The sequence below is a fragment of the Spermophilus citellus genome (assembly GCF_964194105.1).
Source record: "Spermophilus citellus genome assembly, chromosome: 4".
Classification (NCBI taxonomy): domain Eukaryota; kingdom Metazoa; phylum Chordata; class Mammalia; order Rodentia; family Sciuridae; genus Spermophilus; species Spermophilus citellus.
Window position 1 is genome coordinate 22,101,823 of NC_138185.1, and position 22,827 is coordinate 22,124,649.

General features: G+C 54.2%; 2 protein-coding genes across 4 annotated transcripts in view; one reads left to right on the top strand and one right to left on the bottom strand.

Annotated features, from left to right (window-relative positions):
* DLGAP4 (DLG associated protein 4) overlaps positions 1 to 10,848 on the bottom strand; it is a 78,579-nt gene extending 67,731 nt beyond the window's left edge. For 2 of the 3 annotated variants that reach the window (XM_081292495.1, XM_081292496.1), the window contains exons 1-4: positions 9,835 to 10,848; positions 6,546 to 6,787; positions 4,572 to 4,686; positions 2,043 to 2,093 (exon numbers count right to left, since the gene is read on the bottom strand). In XM_081292495.1, coding sequence (XP_081148621.1) covers positions 2,043 to 2,093; positions 4,572 to 4,686; positions 6,546 to 6,787; positions 9,835 to 10,833 — 1,407 coding nt within the window. In that variant the 5' untranslated portion in view covers positions 10,834 to 10,848. The remainder of the gene's footprint in view (positions 1 to 2,042; positions 2,094 to 4,571; positions 4,687 to 6,545; positions 6,788 to 9,834) is intronic. The other variant, XM_081292497.1, reaches the window with a different exon arrangement.
* MTCL2 (microtubule crosslinking factor 2) overlaps positions 1 to 22,827 on the top strand; it is a 351,820-nt gene that overhangs the window by 312,171 nt on the left and 16,822 nt on the right. The gene's annotated exons all lie outside the window — the stretch shown is intronic.

Below are 22,827 nucleotides of genomic sequence, written 5' to 3' on the forward strand. Positions count from 1 at the left end.
TTGGCCAAACATAAACACTAGGTAGAGGCCCTGAGGGGAGCCGAGGGCTCCAGGAGGAGAGAATTCCAGCTGATGGAGCATCATGTGGAGGAAAGGATGGATCTCATCAATGGAGTAGCTGTGTGACCTCAGGCCATCGTTGTGCACTCTGGGTCAGTCCTTCCTTATTAACTGCATGCAACAGAACTGTCTGGGCTGGGTACTAGTCTGGTAAATCAACTAAATGGATCCTCAACCAATTTGGAAGGTATTTGCAAAGGTCTAAATTTGTGCTGTCTAATATAACTAACTACATGTGGCTATTTAGGTTTATTTATTTAGAATCATATAAAGTTCCATAGTCATACTAGTGACATTTTCTCACTTGCTCAAAAGCCACATGTGACTAGTGACCAGTGGCTACCTTAGACACGCATGGATTGTAGAACATTTTCCATCACTGCAGACAGTTCTACTGAATAGAGCTGCTAAAACAGACCACACGGCATGTAAAATTCACTTGGAGGGGGTATTAAAGCAACTGTGTTTATTCACCGAAGTTGCAAACTGAGGTATTTTGGGAGACCTTTGTGAATGCCAAGGGCAAGGAGGCCTTGCTTTGGAATTACACTATAACAGCACAGCTCTGGAACCAGACTGTCAGGGTTTCAATCCTGGGTCCATTGTTTCCTTGCAGTTTGAACACAGGCAATTCACTTAAATCATTCTGTGCCTCAGTTTTAATTTATAAAATGGGGTTGATTCTAGTGTCAAGATCCAATGAACTAAGTGGTGCTTAGAACAGAGTCTGGGAGAGTAAGCACCTGGCCACTTGTACATAGGCTGTGTGCAAGGATTTACAAATGTTGGTTAAGATGCTCCCAAGCGCTGGGCATGGTGGTGCATGCCTATAATCCCAGCAGCTTGGGAGGCTGAGGCAGGAGGATGGCAAGTTCAAAGCCAGCCTCAGCAACTTAGTGAGGCCCTAAGCAACTCAGTGAGCCTCTGTCTCTAAGTAAAATACAAAATAAGGGCTGGGGATGTGGCTCAGTGGTTAAGTACCCCTGGAATCAATCTCCCAAACAAAAAAAAAAAGATGTTCCCAAGCTGGGGTGCAGGGAGGGAGGCCAGCTAGTTAGTGCTGCTGGCCTGTGTGTGTTGGGGACTGTCCTAGGGGCTTTATATGCTAACACATCACATTCTTACCACAAACCTATTGCAGTTAGGGGGATATAGAGGTCACCTGGCCCACTGTGGGCTCCCTGAAGACTCTCTGGAATAATATGTTCAAAAGGAACACATAGCTTCTATGACATGGGGAGAGGGACACATAGGCATCTACGGTGGGAATCAGGAGACAGTCTGGTCCTGGCTTTGCTCTGTGTGATATGTGACCTTAGACAAGTCCCTTGTCCATTCTTGGCTATAATGAGGGGTTGAGCTCAGAGCAGTTTTCCTGCCCCACTTTCTGGACTTGGGGTTAGTAGGGAAAGGGGGCCTCTTCCAGGAGCAGGATAAGTGTTCATGGGAGGGGGACCCTCTGGGCAGCCAGGCAGTGCCATGACTGTGCTGCCTCTGCCAACTTTTGTAAAGTTGAAAAGTCTTTTCATTCACTTCAACACGCCCAAATCCTTAAAGGTTCTGCTGGGGCTCTGGAGAAGAGGACAGTCAGGGAATTTGGGAGCAGGGACCTGGCAGCCCCCTATCCAAACAAAACAGTCTCCCCAGACTTGGGGGGAGGGGAGGAGAAGAGGGAGGGAGGGAGGGAGTCAGAGGACTGTTAGGGAATACTTCCTATTGTCCTGAAATTATTTCTTATCCAATAGGACCTAGCTTGCTCTCGCTCTCTCTCTCTGAGAAGAGGAAACTAAGGCACAGAGGAATGAAGCAACCAGTGTTGAGTGGAGGGTCAGTATACCCATGTGAGTCTCAATTCCATCTGCATTGGAGGAGCTTTCCTGTCATGGTTCTGCCCAGGTTGGTGCTAGGCCCATTCAGACGCAGACCTAAGGCCTAGCCCTGGACTTTGGATTTGGATGCATGAGAATAGTGAATATACTGACCTGTTGCTCATGGCCAAACAACTGGGGGATCAGGGAGGCCTGTCCAAAAATCTGCAGGAAAGAGAGGGTGAGGGTTATGGGAGGGCCAGGGTGGGGGCTGGGCTGGGGGATTCAGGTTCAGGTGCCAGGGAACTTAAGGTTAGCTGATCTAACCTCCTCCCCAGAATGGCTGGGGCCCAGATGCTAGGCGATATCACTTGGCTTCCTCTAGGAATGGGAGGCTCATTCCTGGGGCTGGACATTACTGAGGACTTGTGATCTGCTATTTATAAGTCCTTTTCTTGGTCTAGCCCCTGGGACCGTGGATACTTTGCTGCCTCTCTCCCTGAGCAGGCAGCCCACCTTGATATGCAGATTAGGGATGGCACCCAGAGCTGTCTCCTCCCCAGGCTGGAACATCTCTGGGGCTACATATGCAGCTCAGGTGGTTAAACCTTCTAGATATGAGGGCTTGGGGAGGGGAGGAGACAGAGGACCCTGGACTAGGAGAGAGCCAGGTTGGGCAAGGAGCAATGGGTGAGATCTGCCTGAGTCCCCAGACTGGCCCATTCCTGGAGACTTTCCGTGTAGTCAAAAGGAAAAGGTGTTCCAGGTGCTGGGGACAGGTGAGGGACGGAGAACAGAAAGACATATGGAGATGGATACACATTTGAGAGAGTTGGAGGACAATGTGAAGGAGGGAGATAAGACAGAAAACAGAGGGGCCCAGAGAAACAGAAGGCCCAGGAAGGAGACAACATGATATGGGAGAGTCAGGGAGGGACGTGCCTGTTCTGTAAACACCTACTGAGCATGCGTCAGGTGTGAGAGACACTGGTGGGGGACAGGACAACATGGTCCCTGCCTACAGGAAGATCCCAGTTGTAAGAACTGACCAGACATTAAGTGAATAAACTAATATACTTCCTGTACTGAGAGGCTACGGCGGGGCACAGAAACAGCACGGGGGTGGGGGGAGCTACTGTGGTGACCCAGGAAGGCCTCCTGAGGAAGTGACATTTAATCTGAGAGCCAGCTGTGCAAAGATTTTGAGGGCAGAACACTCCCTGGCAAGAGAACTGTGACCTGGGTAGGAAGAGGTGTGGCCCTGGTGTGCAAGGAGCAGAAGGGAGGTGAGCGCGGCTGGAGCAGGATGAGACAGGGCCTGGGAGGGAGGCAGGGCCTGGGAGGGAGGCAGGGCCTGGGTCTTAGAGGGGCTCCAGGTCCAAGGGATGACCCTGGCTTTCCCTTGGGGTGATGTGGGAGCCCTGGGAGGGCTTGAAGCCACTTCTGACTGCTAAGAACACTTGGAAGGGTCAGGCCTGAAGGCCAGGACAGTTGTGCAGGAGGGACTTGTTGGGGCCTGGATGAAAGTGTTAGGGGCAGAGTGCTCGGGGGCTGCGGTGCTCCACCCCTTCCCATGTCCAAATTCAGACAGGTGTTTGGAGAGTTGGGGGAAGGGTTTGGCTAGGCCAAGAATAATGGAGTGGTGGAGGTCCCCAAGCCTGCCTTTCTCTCGCTTTCCTTCCTCCCTTTCTTTCTTTTTTGTGGTGCTGGGCATAGAGGCTAACGCTCTACCACCAAGCTCCAAGCCAGGCTCTCAAGCCTTCTAAGGGGTCCCCTGGCCCCGGCTCTGGACCTATACCTGAGGGGCCAAGGCCTGTCCTCTCTGGGCTCATCTCCCTGTCCACGGCACGCAGGGAGCCCTCAGCCTCGGCTGTCTCCCTTCACAAGCACTAAAGTATCGTGCACATGGCAGGGACTGGGTCCCTGCTCAGCTTTCCCTCCTCCTAGCTGTGTGACCTCACCTCTCAGAACCTCAGTTTCCTCATTTGGGCAATGGGGTTATGGACTAAAAGGCCATCTTTGGGGTGGCTGTGAGGGTTCAGGGAACTGACAGTTGAGAATGCTGCAGGCAGGTGAAAAGTGCAGCAGTGTGTTTCTCCCCATCAATGGCAGAGCTGGCTGGGCCCTGGATGTCAAGCTTCCCACTGAGCAGGTGGGCTCAGGGTTGAGAAGTAACTTGCCCAAGGTCACACAGCAAGATGATAATAGTAAGCATAAAGAGAGCCATGCTTTGCTGAACATATTAAGTTTTTTATCCTATTTATTCCTCATAACACTGAAACAGGAATTACCATCCTCTTGTCCTAAATCAAGAAACAGGCACAGGGAGGGGAGGGGACTTGACCTGGTTTCCTACCATCAGTGACAAGAATGGGACTTGAACCCAAACCTTCTGTTTTCTACCCCATGGCTCTGAACCCAGTAGGAGCTGATAGGGCCAGAGCCCCTACTGGCAGCAGTTTTAGGTGTCCTCCCTGGATCCCCAGCTCAGGAGATGTGTATCAGACCCTGTGACAATGCTCTCCAGCCACAGGACAGTCAGTGGAGCAGAGAGACATACAGAGGTGGCTTCAGGAACAAAGGCCAAACAGAAGCACAGTGTAGACATCCGGGGACCAGATGGGAAGGGCTGGGCCTGGACGACTATCCTCCTGGGCAGGAGCAGGGGCTCTCCCAAGCCCACTGAGCTTCCAGCCACCTCACCTGGCTGATACAGCTGGAGTCATTGAGGCTGTCACTGATGGGGTTGTAGTCCTCTTCCCAGCTTGGACACTTGGAAGGCAGCAGCATGTCCACTGAATCCAGGCGGTCCAGACTCCTGGGCAAGGGGTAGGGGAGGATAGGAGGTCAGCCCACCCATTGTTCAGCCTGGGAAAGTGAGGTCCAGAGGGTAAAAGACTGGCCAAGATCATTCAGTGACTGAAGGAAAAATGGAAGTCCCTGCCAGCCTGAGAGGGTAGGGGGTGATGAACTAGGGGAGAGCTCCCAGCTTTTGGGGACCTTATCTGTTTACCTGTAGTGAGCAGGTGACCCTCACCTGTCATGCCCGCTGATGCCACTAGGTGGCAGCACAAGCTTATAATAGACTTTTAAGGGAGGACGCTAGCTCAGCCTGGCCCAATTCCACCACTCCCCTTCTTGCTCCCTCTTGCAACTAAAGAGACTGAACAGTGTCTTTATACCCACAGCATTGACCAGGCCTGCCTGAAGGATCTAATTCCACCGTGATGACCTGGTGGCTTCTTCCAGGTCCCAGAGGACTCATCACTAATCCCTATGGCTTCAGCTCTTCAGTCTTTTTCACATCTACCTAACCCCAGGCCTCCACCATCACTTACTCTACAGGGAAAACATCCAAGCATCCGAAGGTTCAGACTACTGACCCAGAGGGCTTGGACTGGAACCGAGCTTTCTTTACTGGGTGAACCGGGGCGAGTCACCATCCCTTGCTTAAGTCTCAGCTTCCTCACAAATAAAATGGGGTCGACACTGCCTGCCTGTTGTGGTGAGGTGTGTATCACGTGCTCTGGGGTAGGCGCAGTGGCCAGCAAGTCAAATGTAATAGAGAGCAGCCATTACTGTTACTAGTTTCCTCTTACGCGAGGCCTATGCCCTGGTCCTGCCCACCTCTTCCACCTTAATGTTCACTGGTCACTCATAGAATCGCAGGTTCTCAGGACTAGAAAGGGCCTCAGAGTCATTCTGCTCGGCCCCTCCACTTAAACACTGGAAAACTGAGGCTCAGAGATGGCTGCAACCTGGAGACCGTTTCCTGCCTTCTGCCCCAGTCAGATTCCTGACTGCTCTGAGTACACTGCCCACTTCCTGTCTCACTGTCCCCTGCCTGAGCTATTCCCTTCCCTCAGGCCCAGGCTACCTCCTCTAACAAGCCTTGGCTCAGGCCCCAGGAGTTGAAGACCAGAATAAGCTTGTTTCCTCTAATTCTCCCAAGTCTCCAGTGGTGGAATTCCAGGCAGAGTGTTGGGACATGCAGAGGCTGGCTATGTCTCTTTGACTCTGTTTTCGCTCCCCTCCCCAATTCTGGAGCCCAGCACAGAGAGGGTCCTTCCCTGGGCAGTGCTGGGACATATGATGGACTCACTAATGAAGGGCTGGTGTGCCCAAGCTGAAGAAAGGATCCTCTGGGGCAGTCCCCTGTGGGGTGGAACTTACCTGGGGATGTGGCTCCTGTGGCAGAGTTTACCTGGACCGTTCATCCCAGCGAGGTTCTCATTATGGGTGGGGTTTACCAAAGGATGAGGCTCACCTGTGGTCAGGGCTTAACTGTGGGTGGGACTCATGGATGGTTCATGGCGGGGATCTTCCGGGACAACTTATCAGATGAGTGCAGGAGCAGCCTAAGTATGTGGATCTTATAGGAGCAGTTGCCTGGATCTGAGGTGGAGGGGCAGGATTCACTATGGGGCTGGGCTCTCCTGAGTGGCCCAGGAGAGGGAGGCGAGGCTCCAGGGGCGGGGCATACCTGCAGAGGCTCATCTAGGGGCTTGTCTGCACCTGCTGAGAGAGGCCTTCCCCGGGTGAGAGCTCGCGGCACGAGGGTCTCACCTGAAGGGGCGGGGCTAGCACGTGGGCGGGGCTCCCGTTACGAGGGTGGTCCTTTTAGAGCGCAAGGCTCGCCTGTGGGCGGGGCCCCAGGGGGCGGGGCGGCACGGTCACCTGCGTGGGTTGCTCTGCTCTCCCAGTGACTGCTGCGTGGCCCTCAGGTAGCTCTGGCGCCGCGCTGCGGTCTTGGGTGAAGGCTTGGGGCTGCCGCCAGACTCGTCGCTGTCCTCGTCACCCATGGCCTTGATGTAGCTGCCGCTGCGCATGCGCCGGCACGGGATGGGACCCTCGGCGGTGGCATCCGCCTCGCGGGGGGATAGCAGCGCGGTGCTCCACTCTCCACCGCCGCCGGGCACCTGGGGATATCGGGGGTTAGGACTCTGCAGGAGTGCGGGGGACAGCTTGGCCCCCGGCTCATCACCTGGAAAATGGGTCACGAAGGATTGTTCCCCACCTCGGGGAGTTGGGTCTTCTATGCTGCTTTACTGTCGTTGAAACCACAGCGTCAGAGCAGAGCCTCGGGCCCCGAGGGATTTCTGGGTTCAAGAACCGCTTCTGTCCCAGCTTTACTGCATGCCCTTGAACGAGTCTTGAACCCCTCTATGGATCCTAGGCTGGGTTTGCCCCAGCAAAACTACTCTAAGGCCCTGGGATCCCAGTGGCCTCGACAGTAGTCACTGCCTCCCATCATTTCATTATGTCATCCCAGGGGATGGCCTGTGATCCCACTGCATGGATGACACCAGGCCTGAGGGAGGGAAGTCACTAGCAGAGAGGCCTCAAGACCCAAAAGCACAGCTTGACCTAGAATGGGGGTCAGGGGTCAAGGGTCACATCAGCATGGGGGTGGGGGACCCAGAGTCAACATTCGTTGCCTCACAGATGGGGAAACTGAGGTATGGAGAACAGAATGTTTGCCTGGAAGCAGCAGCCATATGGCAAGCAGGAAAAAGGGCTGTTTACCATCTGAGCCCAGGGGCTGCACCCAGGGAACAGGGCCAGGATAGAGGCAAGTGGGGTCACAGCTTGAGGGCAGGCTGGTCTCTAGAGGTTATGGTGGAGGTAACAGCTGAGGGGACCTCTTGCCCTTCTGAGGGCAGGCTCTGCTGGCTGCTCTGGGGCAATGCACACAGTCTAACTCTCCTGTCACTTACACTATTACGTACACACAGGGGACTTGATATGCACATCTCAGCGCTTCCATGCTGCAGAACTCAGAGCTGGGGCTTTGTTGTGTCCACATATCTCAACACACACAGAGCAGGCATACCCTCCTCTCTAGGCTCCTCAGCAAGTGCCCCCAGCACACCACACACTCCTCAGTGACACACACGGGCAGCCGATTCACTCAGTGCATCCCTTCACCTGGACACACCAGCACACAGGGCAGGCGCACTTCACACCGCACACTTCTCTCACCAGCAACCCCTGGACTTGAACACACATCTCACCATGCTCCCACCTCACTGTGTCCTCCCTGACACACACAGGTGCCACTGCCTGGGCTGCACACTTCACCACAGACACCCAGGCCACATGTTCCAGGGTACACAGCAAGCACGCCCTCCGTCATGGCACAGATGCACACTCCCACACAGGCACCCAGCCTTCTTTATGCCCTCAATGCAGTGACAGGGTCCTGTCTGGGATGACCCCACCCCAGAAGCCCCCTCAGCCTTCTCATAACTCCCCCTGCTGACTGCCTAGCCAGTCACCACGGTCTGCAAATTCTACCTCCCAAATCCTAGCTAGTCTATTCCCACTGCCCACGAGGAATGAGGCCTTGTGCATCTGTTACGGTTTGGATTTTAAATGTCCCCCAACCTTTGGGCGTCATTGGACCATGAAGACTCTGACCTCATTAATGGATTCATCCACTGATGGATTCATAGCTTAATGGACTGTTGGGAGGTGGGGAAAGTGATCGCTGTTGGAGGAAGTGATCACTGGGGGTGTGCCCTTGAAAGGGATATTTTGTCCCTGGCCCCTTTCTTCTCCTCCCTCTTTTTGCTTCCCGGCTAACATGAGGTGAACTGCTTGGCTTTACCACATGCTCCCTGCCACCATGCTCTGCCTCACCACAGGCCCAGAAACGAGAATCAAATGATCATGGACTGAAACTTCCGAAACTATGTGCTAAAATGTATGTTTTCTCTTTTGAGGTGATTGCTCTCAGGCATTTTTTTCAAAGTTCAGACTGTGTTTCTAACTACCTGCTCACTGTCACCCAAGCAGGCAGCACAAGCCCCAGTTATGGTGTTATGGATGCAGTTCCACCTGATCAGATCCAACCACACTGTTTTGGGAGGGAGCCAGGCCATGCACCATGCTCCATGCTCCCTGATGTCTAAACTAAGGAGGCAGACTGAAAGCCCCAGAGGCCCCAATACAGTTAAAAAGCTGCCTAGATTGAAAAATCTCCTCCTATTGAAAAGAAAAAGTCTTCCCCCTATAGTCTGTCTCTGGAATTTTATACAGAATGACAAGAACTCAGGGCTCTGTCAAACCTTGAAGTTCATCTCAGTCAAAACGCATTTAATATGACTTCCCCAGGGCTAACCAGGTCTCTGCTTGCACACCCCCTGGATGAGCTGCTCACTACCTACAGAGGCAGTGCCTTTCATTTGTGATTTGTTTCCTGAAACTTCCATGCACAGCACTGGGTGTGGCTCTGCACCATCACCCCCAGCCAGCATTTCACAGCCGCTCGCCCTGCCCTTGAGAGCCCCTGGGACTGTGCAGCAGCAGTGATGTCTCTGAGCCTTCTGCCAGTTTGAAGCTGCGTGGCCTTGGTACAGCAGCCTCAATAGCCATTAGCATGTGAAAGAAGGGACACCCCCCCAGCTGAGTTAGGCCCCCAGGGCTGGCAGCCCTCAGTGCTGCGCCACCTCCCACTCTGACTCTTCTCCCAGCATCCTGATCATCAGGACTGTGTTCGCAGAATTGTCCATTTGTCCGTCTACCCTTCCCACATTTCCTGAGCATTTCCTCCATGCCTGACCCCAGGGACACATGGCTGCATCAGATGCATCAGATGTGGTCCTTGTCCTCGAGGAGCTGCCAGTCTGATGGAAGTGGTGGGCAGGAGGCAGGAGGGGGATGGGGTGGCACAGTTTCTAGATTTGTCTTCTAAGGGCACAATACCTTTATTCATTTTTTTTTTTTTAATGTGGTGCTGAGGATCGAACCCAGGGCCTCACACATGCTAGGCAAGTGCTCTACAGCTGAGCCACAACCCCAGCCCAAATGAATCCTCTTTTAGAAGGTACTACCAGAAGCCCATTTCATAGCTGAGGCTCAGAATGAAGCAACTTCCCAAGTAAATCTGCAGTACAAGACAGGCCTCAAAACTAGTGCCCCTATCCCCAGCCCTCATCCCACCCCAACCCTGGCAGACACCCACCTGCAGGTAGTGGTAGGCTAGACCCTGGTGGCACGACTTGGACTTTAGTAGGCTCTTATCCAAGGTGGCCGAGGTCTTCTGGCAGACCTCATGGGCGTGGCTGAGGGTCAGAGTGGACCAGGAGCCCCGTTTGACATAGTTGGTGTCAGTGCCCACCCCAAGGCTCGGGCAGGTGGCGGGGGGTGCTGGCGGGGGTGGTGGGGCAGTCAGGTCGGAAGTGTTGCTCTTGGCAGCCTTGAGCATGTGCCCGCTGATGGTGTTGTAGGCATGCATGAAGTAGCGCGGTTGGGTGCGTTCAGGCTGGCGGCCCAGCGTCATCAGCCCGGAGGCTGGGCCGCTGCTGCGGAAGGCGCCACTCTCGCCGTCCAAGTTGTCGTCAGAACTCCACCAGCCTGAGATGTTGGAGCGGCTGCGCCGTTTGGGTTCCCCAGCCTTGGCCCGCTCCTTGCTTTTGGCCCTCCGGCCCTTGCCGTCCTCCATGCCACCTTTCTTGCTGCCATTGCCACCGACCTTGCCTGCTGTGCCCTCCAGTGAGGGTGCCTTAGTGAAGAAAAGCCTCTGGACAGAGTGGACCAGGTGGCGGATGCGGCCAGGGCTCTCACCGCGGGCCTTGGCCTCTCCTCGGGGGAACTGGAGGGTGCTGAAGCCATCGCGGTGGATGGGCAGCTGCTTCTCAAACTGGTCCAGGAGGTTAGCGGGCAGCCGGTTGATCTTGGTGGCCTGGGCATGGCTGGGGAACGGGCTCTCCTCTGGCACCTCGAAGTGGGAGTTGTAGTGGATGCGGGGGAAGGTGCTGCTGGGCGGCGGCAGCTGGTTGTTGAGCGGGAAGAGACCGTCCCCTGGGAGGGTGTTCTGCCCGGGGAAGCGGGCTTCGCGGGTGAAGGCCTCCGTGGGCGAAAGCAGGTAGGGGTTGCGATCAGGCCCTGCGAACAGCGGCTCATGTGGCGGGTCCAGGCTGTCAGAAAGGTGGCGGGGGCGGTTGTCACCGAGGCCTTTCATGATCCCGGCCCGTGGGGCGGGGCCGTTGCCCTAGCGGGGCGCCCGGGTCACTGCTCCCGGGCGGCTGCTGTCCTAGGGAGAGAAGACAGAGGGGGCTCAGTGGCTCAGCTGGATCCGGAGGGCCAGGGTGCCAGGAAGGACGGACCTCAGCATTGGGGGACCAAAGTCAGGGAGTCTGCCCTTGCCTTGTGGGGTGGAGGAGGAGAACCCATGGGGAGGCCACGCCCTCGGGTGTCAGTGAAGCGATGGCTGCCGCCAGCCACCCACCGGCAGACCACCTCTCCTCTCCCAGCTGGATGCATAGATCTTCATCATAACCCGCAAGCCCGTGAGCAGAGCTCCCCCATCCTCTGAATTCCACGGTAGAGTGCGGGGTGGGAACAGGACAGCTCTCGCCCCAGCCTTTTCCACCGTGGAGTCTCTCTCTCATCATGAGGAGCAGTGCCCAGTGTATCCCAACCCAGTCCAGGCCCTGTCCACACCTGCCCCAACAGCATGAAGGGTCCCCAGGAGGTCTGGTCTCCCCTGGGAAAATCCCACATTGGCCCTGGGAGCAGTTTAGGGTCATTTAGACAGAGAATCCCAGGGTCCCCAGTATCCAGGGTGCAGCCTAGAGGGGGAATGTGAGCTTCCGTGGGCATGTCCCCTGGTCTCCTGAATAATTCTTGTCTTATGGGAAAAAAACAAAGTCCTTCAGAGAGTCAGAGAGGCCTTTAAAGAATAGGACTGCTGACGGAAGTGGTGCACACCTGTAATCCCAGAAACTAAGGAGGCTGAGACGGGACAATCGTCATTTCAAAGCAACTCAGTGAGACCCTGTTTCTAAATAAAATACAAAATAGGGCTGGGGATGTAGCTCAGTGGTTGAGTGCCCCTGAGTTCAAGCCCTGCTTAAAAAAAAAAAAAAAAAAAGGACCAAAGCCAGGTGTGGTGGCACATACCTGTAATTCCAGAAGCTTAGAAGGCTGAGGCAGGAGGATCATGAGTTCAAAGCTAGCCTCAGCAACTTAGCAAGGTTGAGTGTCCCTGAGTTCAATCCCAGGTGCTAAATAAATAAATAAATGAGTGGGACCCAGGCAGGGGCTTGTCTTACTTGCAGCAGGAGCATGTTTTCCAACTTTTCACTTGGATAAGCAGAGGAATCCTTATGTCAAATATAAACCCTCTGTCCAAATCTGCTCTATCCCTCATTAAATCTGAGATGGACCTCAGGCCAGGTATTGGGGACCTCTGACACCGAGAAGACCCATAAGCTCACAGCCCATCATTTCCAAATTGAGATGAAGCACTGACAGCCTGGAACAGTTCTCAGAGTTGAGAACAGAGGCATGTCCTTAGGTCTAGGTGAACAGACCAAGGCCTCACAAAGCAGTGGCACTTGGGTGCAGTCACTGTGCCTCAGTTTCCCTACCTATAAAATGGGGAAGTTGGACTAGCTGGCTTCCAGTGTTTCCCAGCCAGGGCATTCTGGAAATACCAGTTTTAAATTAGGCAAGCCTTTTCCTCTTCCTGGGCCTCAGTCTTCCTATGGAAACAGTGGAGCAGAAGGAGGCCAGTGAAGCTTCTAAGCTCTGGCTGCAGCAGCCCTGCTCAGAGGAGCCCCAGGACTTGGTCTGGCCAGTGCCTGCTGGGCTGTAGACCCACAGGAGCAGCTCTGGCTGAAGCAGAGCAAGTGAGGGTGGTGCCAGCTGGGCACATGGAAGCCAAGCTGACAGACATCCAATAAGTCCATGTCCTTGTCAGATGCGATGTAGTTAAGGAGCTTGAGGTGGGGGATCATCTGAATCTGGGGGGACACAACCTATCACATGGGTCCTTGTTAGAGGGAGGCATGAGGATGGAAACAGAGGTCACATGATGCTGGGTCATGAGTCAGGGGGCCTTGGGAAGCTGAGAGGCCAGCCCTGTGACCCACTGTGGATCTCAGATCTCCAGAACCACAGGGGGCTCTGGGGCCTCTTGTGAGACAAGGACGTTGGCCTGGGTGACAGCACAGGGCAGCCAGAGCCAGGCCAGAACCCAGGCATCCTGGCTGAACACAGGCCCCATCCTGTACACCTGAACACCCGCCTTCCTGACCCGGACGATCTGCAAAGGAAGGGGACAGTGCTGGGGCTGACTCCACCAGCTGAGGTGCAGACAGGAGGGAAGACAGGAAGGACGAGGTGCCTCAGCAAAGTGGGCCCTGCCAGCTCCGCCAGCCTCACCCACCTTCTGTTCTCCACCTGTCAGCCAGGATCCTTGCCCTGCTCAGTTTCTTCATATTCTCTTCAGTCTTGGAAACTCCTACACACTTGCTTGTTTGCTAGTTTATTGTCTGTGATTGGACAGTGCAGTTCTAGGGTTCAAACTGCTTCCTGGAAACTACTTCCCTATCATCCCCGTCAAAGCTGGGTCCAGGACATTTTCTTTCTTTTGGGGCCGGGCGGGGGGGGGGGTACCAGGGATTGAACTCAGGGGCCCTCAACCACTGAGCCACATCCCCAGCTCTATTTTCTATTTTATTTAGAGGGTGTCACTGAGTTGCTTAATGCCTCGCTGTTGCTAGGGCTGGTTTTGAACTTGCCATCCTCCTGTCTCAGCCTCCTGAGCTGCTGAGATTCCAGGCATGGCCCTTTCTTTTTTAAAATTTATTTTTTAAAAAGGGTCTAGAGGGGCTGGGGATGTGGCTCAAGTGGTAGCGCGCTCGCCTGGCATGCGTGCGGCCCGGGTTCGATCCTCAGCACCACATACAAAGATGTTGTGTCCGCCGAGAACTGAAAAATAAATATTAAAAAAACTCTCTCTCTTTCTCAAAATAAATAAATAAATAAAAATAAATAAAAAGGGTCTTCCTAAGTTGCTGAGGCTAGCCTCAAATTTACTATCCTCCAACCTCAGCCTCCTGTGTAGCTAGGATTATAGGCGTGGACCATTGTGTCTGGCTCCTTTCCCACCTTTTTGGGTTGGAAACCTAGCTCATTCACTCTCTGACATCCTTATATTCCAACAAATGTGTCATAGAAAGGCTAAAAATTTCCCCCTGAATGCTTATTTGGCTGCAGCTCATAGATTTTACTTCTCCATAGTTTTCCTCCTTTTTATTTAATTGAGGAGAAAATCATATAACATGAAATTAGCCATTTTACAGTGTGCAGTCCAGTGACATTTAGTACATTCACAGTACTGTGTAATGACCACTCCATCTAGTTCTAAAACTTTTTCATAACCCCACAGAAAGTTCTGTACCATTCTGTGCCCACTAAGCAATCATCCCCACGGCCCCTTCCCAGCCTCCGGTGTGCTCTCCGTCTCCATGGAGTCCCCTTTTCCCATAGGTTTTATTTTTAAATATAAATAACATAAAATTTGCCGTTTTAACCATTTTAAAAGTAAGATTTTGTTCATTTACAATGTCATGCAAACACGACCACTGTCTATTTCTAAAACCTTTTCATCATCCCAAACAGGAACCCTGTGTGCATTCAGCAGCAATTGTAATCTTCCCCCTTCTCCCAGCCACTGGTAATTTCTTTCTTTCTTTCTTTCTCTCTCTCTCTCTTTTTTTTTGGTACCAGGGGTGCTTAACCACTGAACCCGATCTATCCCCAGCTATTTTTATATTCTTGCTGAATTGCTTAGGGCCTTGCTAAATTGCTGAGGCTGGCTTTGGACTTGAGATCCTCCTGCCTCAGCCTCCTGAGCCACTGGGATTATATGTGTGTGCCTCCATGCCCAGCTCAGTGTAGTTTTGATTTGCATTTCCCTGATGACTGATGGTGTGAATCATCTTTTCATGTGCTTATTGGCTATTTGTATGATTTATTTGGTGAAATGTCTATTGAAGTCTTCTGCCTGTTTTATAATTGGGTTGTTGGCCATTTTTGTTGTTGAGTTTGAGGAGTTCTTTATATATTCTGGATATCAAATCTTTTTCATATATATGATTTGCAAATATTTTCTCCTGTTCTGCCCTATAGTTTTTTTTTTTTCCTCTTGTTGTTTGTTTTGGTACTGGGAATCGAATCCAGGGGTAGGTACTCTACTACTGAGCTACATCCCAAGCCCTTTTATTTTCTCTTTTGAGACAGGGTCTTACTAGGTTGCCCAGGCTGGGCTCAAACTTGAGACACTCTACCTCAGCCGTCTCTGCACCTGGACCTACAGATTCTGGGTGGTGTTTTCCTTTCCCCAGGTGGGACCACTTACCTGCTCTTTCCCGCCTCATTAACCCTGAGGGACATTAACCCTGAGGCACCCCCTGGCCTGATAGTTCCACAAAGAATCTGAGTCCATGTTGCTGAGGGCTCCCTGGGTGGAGTGAGATGAACTTGCAGGGGATGCCTTGTGGCCACCCAGGTCCCCTCGCACTGATGCTCTCCAGCTGCTGAGACCACTGCTCTCAGCCAAGGGAGAGATGCCTCTCCAGGGCGCCACTCCTTTCCCAGGGGCAGCCTGATCCCGTCACTGGTGGTGGCTTGAGCACTAGGATGGGCAGCTCGCCCGTGTCATCCTGAGTGACTCTGTGACGGCAGTGAGGCCCGCCGCCTCCCCTGCCCGATCTGCATCTCCCCTTGGGTGCATCCTGAGGCTTCCTGGGAGCCTGCTGAGGCACGATGGCAATGGATTCCACTTCTCTGCTTCCTCCCTGCAGGACATTTGGCAGTCTTATGATTCCCTCTGAACCTCAGTTTCCTCTTCTATGACATGGGCAAGATGATCTTCTCAAGATTATATTGAGGACGAATTGTGGCCCTTTGGTGCCTGATCAAGGCCAGTCCCCACCCCTTCCTCCCCACCTTCTGCCGTGCTCTTGGGGACAGCCCAAGGCTTCAGGTGGAGGCAGCTGCACAGCACAGGGACCTGGATTCAAATCCTGGCTCTGCTCTTTTCTTGCTGTAGCCACTGGCTAGTCCCTTCCCCGCTTTGAGCCTCAGTGTCCCCTCTAGGCAGCGGGGGTTTGTGTGAAGATGGTCTGAATGTCGTCACTCTGGTTCCCTCAGTTGGGGCTTCTGGCTCGCTGGGCGCCAACTCCTCTGTCACCCAACACTCAGGGGTGGCAGGAGCCTCAGCTTTGGGGAGGTCTTAAAATAGGCAGCCTTGACCTGCGGGGCACAGCGGGCTGCCTTTGTCAATGAGCTATACTTAGGCTGTCCGGGTGCCCATAATTGCCTCTCATTAATACAAGCCTCATTGCCCTCGTGGAATCGTGGAATTGCGGAGGAACCAGCGGAGCTGCGCCTCGGGAGGCCTCTCTGCTCCGCGGTGCCTCTGTGCCTGCAGCAGCTACTCACCACCTGCCACAGCACAGGGCCTCCCCCCGCCCCACCTTGACTTGGAGCCAGAGCAGGCCAGCGAACACTAATTAGGGACAAGGCCAGGAACAGAACCCAGCATGGCTCTTCCCGAAGCACAACTCACCTGCTGCATCATTACCCTGATTCAGAACTCTCTGTGGCCCCCTCTTCCTTCCTCAAGTCCAAACTCCTTGGTGCGGCAAACAAGACCCACATCGACCTAAGCCCAAATCATTTTTTCAGATATTGCACACTGTGCTTCCCTCTCTACAGCTCTTTCCTTTAACCCGTTCAGGTCCTTTAACCATTCACAACTTATGTCTTCTCTATTTGCTGCTCTTTGAGAGGTTAGTTCTGTCTAAGGTTGCATTAACAGAAGTAGAGTCTAAATGAAGGGAGGGGAGACCTGCTCCAGGCTGAGCTCTGTCAGTGAAGGAGAGATGGGCAAGTACAACGGGTCATGGTGGTGTGCACTGAGTGATGAGGTCTGGAAATGAAGGAGTGGAACGGCTGAGTGTTCCATGTAGGACCCTCTACACGATGTGTGGAAGGGCAAAGGTAAGTTCTGTGGGGCTCAGGGCTTGGTGCTGCCTGGGCTAGGGGTGAAGGAAGGCAGGGGCAGGCTGAGCCGTGCCTTGTCTCTGGACGCCCCCTGTCCTTCTCTCCAGCTCTTGCTCCACTTCTCACTGCCCCTCCCCTGACACCCCTCCCCCTGCTGCTCTTCCTTGCTGGGCACACCCTCCCTCCGTGCTGATCTCTCCCTGAGGAGGCTTTCAACGCCACCTGTATCTGACAACTCCTGAACTCATATCTTCTGCCCAATCTTGTTCTCGAACACCAGACTCATCTCTCTAACTCCTGAGTGACATGTCACCCTGGATGTCTAGCAGCCCCAGATGGAGCACGTGACCCCCCCACACCTGATGCTCCTGCAGCCTGCCCAGGCCAGCGCCTGACAACCCTGTTCTCCAGCCAGCTCGGCCCAGACCCGCAGGACACACACCCACCCTGGCTCTCACCCACGTCCCGTGCAGCAACAGACACTTCACGGCCAGCGTGGCCTTTAGCATGTCCCCAGCAGTCCCCACGTCCCGCCACCCCTCAGCGCACCAGGGACCGGGCCTGCACCCCCTCTCGCCCAGGTCCTTCGGGGCCTGGGAGGAAAGCCAGCTTTTCCTCGGCCATTCTCGCCCTGCGCTGACCCGCTCTCCCTGGGGCCTTAGTCTGTCCTTGAACGTGGCTCACTAGTTCCCACTCTTGCCCTTCCCACACGACTCTCCTTCACTTCATCTGGGCCTCAGCTCACCGCTGCCTCCAGAGAGGCCACCTCGACCGACTGACCAACAGTCCCAAAGTCCCCCGCTGCCATCTCACCAGATGCGTGCCCTCAGTGGCCTGGGACAGCACAACGGGTGCCCTGCACTCAGCACAGGGCCTGGATGTAGTAGGTGTTCCTAAAGATTGTGTGAAATGACAGAGTGGGGCAGGCCTTGGGGGCCAGGAAACGAGGCAGAGGGGACGGGCGGGAGGTTTCCCAGTCCAGCCAGTCCCAAGGACCTGCCCTGAGGGCCGACCGTGGGCACGACCGTGGGGCACGCTGGGCCGTGAGGCAGCTCTGGCTGGTGGGAGTAAGCCTACGCCTCCACCTCGCCCAGGGATGCCCACCTCCAGGAGGCACGTCCTCATGCACCGTCAGGGTGGCCTGTGGGACAACAGGGTGCTGTGGAAATGACTGAGTGTGGCTTGAGTCCAGGTCAGGACAGCCATGGCACCTTCTGCTTTGCTCTCTGGGGCCAGTTGGCCGCCCTGTGGTGGTAGGTGCTCAGCGCCCTACGGAGGGGTACGTGTGGGAGGAGCTGAGGCCGCCAGCCCTGCCCTGCCCTGTCAGCCACGTGGGTGAGCCACCTAGGAGGCCACTTCAGAGGGCCCAGTCCCAGCTGCCAACTCGACTGCAATGTCCTGAGGGATCCTAGGCCGAGTAGTGGGGCGGCTCCTGGGCTCCCCACCCTCAGAAAGACGTGAGAACACATGTGTGTCGTACGGCTAGGCTCGGGAGCAGGTCACTAAAGCTCCCGTGTTAGAGGAGAAACTGGTGGTGACGTCACCAGCTGGGAGGGGTGGACTCCCGCCCCTGAGCTCCCAGGCTCTCATTCTGACAAAGTCAAGGTCTGACTTGTTTCCAGCCTAAGTTTGTGCCCATGGCAACTGTTTGAAAAGCGTGACATTCAGTCAGCTGGCTGTCTGGTTGACCAGAGTGTAGGCACTGGCTAGTAGGATGTGTGACTGACACAGACCCTGCTGTGGGTCCCTCGGCTGCTTGAAGGCAGCCAGGTAGAGCAGGATTCCTGGGCCTTTCCTGAGAGTGGACTCTACATGAGCCCAGGATGTGGCCACTGCAGCTCCTTGGGACAAGGGCACAGATTTGAGGGTGAGGAGCACAGTAGGGACCTCGATCTGTGACCACATCCCATTTAAACTTGCTTGGCCTCAGCTGAGGTTTTGCTCAGCACTCATCTGTGAGGAAACACAGAGGCGAGGACTAGAGGCTCCTAGACCCTCAGAACAAAGAGCCTAAGGAGGCCGATCATAAAGTTGTCTTTGAAAAAGCCAGATGGGATCCCTACACAGTTCCTCTAAACTGGTGAAAGTCCCCTCATCCTCACTCAGCCAATGCTGATCTCATTAATTTTTTCTCCAGCATCCCCAGATCCCTGTGGCCACAGGACCTTTGCCCATGCTGTCCCCCTACTTGAACATTTCCCTCTGATCTCTTTACACACCTAGCTGCTTCTATTGATTCAAGTCTTCATTCAAATATCACTTCTTCAGAGGTCTCCCCTGACCTGCCTCTAAGGCTGTCTCCAAACGCTCTCAGTGATTTCCTTCAAAACACTTGCTTTGTTTCTTATGTTTTGATTAATGTCTTCCATGCTCTGTGGGCTCTGAGAGACAAGGAACCACATGCCTGTTTCATTTTCCACTGTATCCCTGGTGCCAAGCACAGAGCAGGTACGTAGTAGGTGCACAATAGAAAGTTGCTCAATGAAGCCAAACATGGTGATGTATGCCTGGAACCCCAGTGACTTTGGAGGCTAAGGCAGGGGGATCTCAAGTTCAAGAGCATCTCAGCATCTTGGTGAGACCCTGTCTCAAAATAAATAATAAAAAGGGCCGGGCATGTAGTTCATTGTCGCGCACTCCTGGGCTCAATCCCTAGTACCACAAGGAAAAAAAACGCTGCTTAATGAATGAGGTAGTCGGAGGGAGGGAGCTGGAGAGGATCTGAGCTGCCCAATGGGAGAGAAGGGGTTGGTTGTCTCCGTGTGCCTTTCTGGCTTCTCCATGTCTGCATTGCAGATGGGCTGGGCAGGTGTTTCTATCCCCCAGGACCTTCCTGAAAACACTGTCCCTAGCCTCCTTCCCTGCTTGACACCTTGGAGCTCAGAGGAGACACATCCTCATCCAAGACATCTTCCCTAACCTTGAAAATGGGGGATAAATCCCCCTCTGCCTCACTCATGACGGGAACTGCCATCCTGAGGAGTCACCGGCTGCCCCAAGTCTCCCTCTGAACCAGAAGCCAGGACCCTGCAGAGAGCTGGCACTCTCAATGCTGCCACATGAAGAGGGTGACACATCCTGGCCTGCCTATGTTCTCCTGTGGTCCCGGAGTTCCCCGTGGTTACTGCTGTTCATTCTCAAAAGTGTCATGGTTTGGATGAGGGACTATACGTCACTCCAAGCAGGAAGGACTGTGGGACACAGGGCAGAGGAAGAGGGTCTGCGGCCGAGATGGTGTGAATGGGTCGGGTCTGAGGGTCTTCCTTGGATTCCTGAGCAAAGGCCCTCTCAATCCTAGAGGAATCAGGGCCACCACATATTTACCTAGGAAGAGCCCGATCTGGAGGGACAAGAGGGTGACAGGATGATGCTGGCGGCCAGCTCCCTCCCTCCACCTCCAGGCCTCCTCCTGCTGATGCAAGAGGAGGACTGGAATGTGGCTTCCAGAATGTGGGCTCCAGGAACCCAGGGGGGCAGGGGTAGTGTTTCCAGGACAATCAAGGGGGACAGAAGCACCAGCCCAGCCCATCTGCAGTGAACTCCTAGGCCAGAACTCACTGGAGGTCTGACATCGACAAAGGCTGCAGGCACTTTCTGAGTGGCCCTCTTTCCTTCATGTGCTTCCAGGGCCCAATCTTCTAGACCTGCTGTACCTTAATTAGATTTAAGAAAATTAAATCGGAAAAGTTCAGTCATACCAGCCACATTTCAAGTACTCAATGGCCATGTCTGGTTAGTGACCATAGGGACAGTGCAGATAGGCCATTTGCCTAAGCGCAGCCTGCTTTGGGGACATTGTGGGCCTAGAACATGGCTTCTGCATGGAGCTGGAGGGGGACAGGGATGGGGTCTCCATCCTCTGGGTTGTGGAGGTTGCTCAGCTCCAAACCTGTCACATCCTGTCCCAGCTCCTGCGCTCCCTTTGCTAAGTGGGCGCAGGCTGGCTCGATCAAGGTCACACACCAGGTGGAGGCCTGGAGGGCTCTGGTGTCACAAGAGCCATAGACCCCCTGGAAAGCCAGAGTCAGGCCACCTTGGGGCGGTGCTGGCTGGCAGAAATTTTTGCTGATGAATAAAAGTCAAAAGCCACCCTGGGGTGGATGCTTCTGAGGCCTTTGAGCAGGGCTGGCAGGGGCAGCTGGCCACAGCGGCAGAGCGGGTGCCTGTCTGCCTCATGGACAGCTCCCGGGGCAGCTGTGGGCTGGAAAGGGGACAGGGGCAGACACTGATCTTCCTGTCCTAGCAGGGTCTGGCTGGACTCCAGGCCCCCTTTGGCTGCCATTTTAAAGCAGAATTTGCTGTGCTAGAGGGGCTGGGACATCTAGTCCACTAACTCATCGTGTGGCCTTAGGCCAGTGGCCCCTCCATTTCAGGTTTCTGTTTGAAAATGAAAACGATGCTCCCAACTGTGTGGGGCCTCGTGAGGGGGCAAGTGGGACAGCACTGGCCACCAGTGGTGCTGAAGGGGCGGGGGAAGAGAACAGGTTTGGACCCCATCCAAGCTGGGATAAATGTCGCTCCACTCTGCCCAGTGGGGGGACCTCGCTGAGCCAGTTTCCTCCCCTGAGAAGTCTGGATGCTCCACTCGCCACGCAGTAGGATATTATTCTGCCATAAAAAGAAATGAAGTCCTGATACATGTTACCAGAGGGAAGAACCTTGAGGCCACCAGGCTAAGTGACAGAAGACAGACACAGAAAGCCTGACGGTACCATCCCATTTACACGACACATCCAGAGAGGCAAATCCACAGGACAAAAAGTAGATCACCCTGGGCATGGGGCACATACCTGTGATCCCAGCTGCTCCGGTAGCTGAGGCACGAAGATAGCAAGTTCAAGGCCAGCCTCAGCAACTTTGTGAGACCCTGTCTCAAAACAAAAAAATGAAAAGGCCAGGGTGTCGCTCACTGGTAGAGCCCTTGCGCAGCAGGCTGAGGCTCCGGGTTCAGTCCCCGAGGGGATTAGTATTTTCCAGGGGCTGGGAGGAGCGGAGCGAGTGGGCAGTGACTGTCACAGGTGTGAGGTCTCTGTTAGGAGTGAGGAGGGAGTTCTGGAACAGAGGGTGGGGGATGGGTGCACAGCACGGGAGGATTCTTAATGCGCGAAATTCTAACTTCAAACAGGTTCATAGGGCACATTTTATGTGTGTCGTTTTTAAATTTAAAAAGATGTCTCACCTGCAGGGCATCCGTGAGCCTCAGTGAGGGTGTGTGCAGGGTACCCAGTGAAGGTTCTGGCAGGTGCTCAGTAAAGAGGAGCTGGATCGTACAGGAGGAACCCCGGAGCCTGTGAGCCAGGATGTCTCTGAAGCTTCTTATGCTGTGCTTCCTGCATGAACAGGAGCACCTACTATGAATGACCTCGTGGACGCCTCTGGCAGCCATCTGAAGTGGGTCTTATTAGTTTCAGTGATATATAGAGAGAATTGGGACCCAGAAAGAAATGATTTGCACAAGGTCACACGAGTGCCACAGCTGGGATTTGAACCCAGGCTGTTTGGCTCCAGAGCCTGCACTGCCTACCTGCACTGCCTCTCCACTTTCAGGAAACACAGCCAATTTTCCACCACCTCACATAGCTCCAGGCTTGGGCTGCGCTCAGGGGACACAACCTCTAACTCCTCGCTCCCCAAAACCACCCACCACCTGGCTGGGAGAGGATCATTAGGAGGGGGTCATGCAGGGGACATAGGGCCTGCCCTCTGACCTCAGAGCACTGACTGTGGGGCAGCTGGGATCCTAGAGGCCACCTGCTCTGGCTTGTTCTATTCCAGCCCCCACTGAGGGACCATCCTGGAAGGTCGAGCTGGCAAACAGCAGAACAAAATGATCAGAAGGCAGCGATCGCCAGCACATTTAATTCAATTCCTCCAGCATTTATGGGGCCTGCTCTGACTCATATGGTCCCAGCCCTTCAAGAGCTTGGGGCCAAGTGCAGGAGGCAGAAATACACACAGCCATTAGACAACACAGAACAACAAATCCCAGGAAGCAGCCCAGCCAGGGTGAGCCCAGCCAAGGGAGAGTCAGACTGGGCACCAGGAGGACTCCCCAGACCAGGTGGCATTTCAGCCAGATCTTGGGGACAAGTTAGATTTCAACAGGTAAAGGTTTAGGAAAGAGCATTTTTCTAAATGGGAAAAGCAGACAAATTCA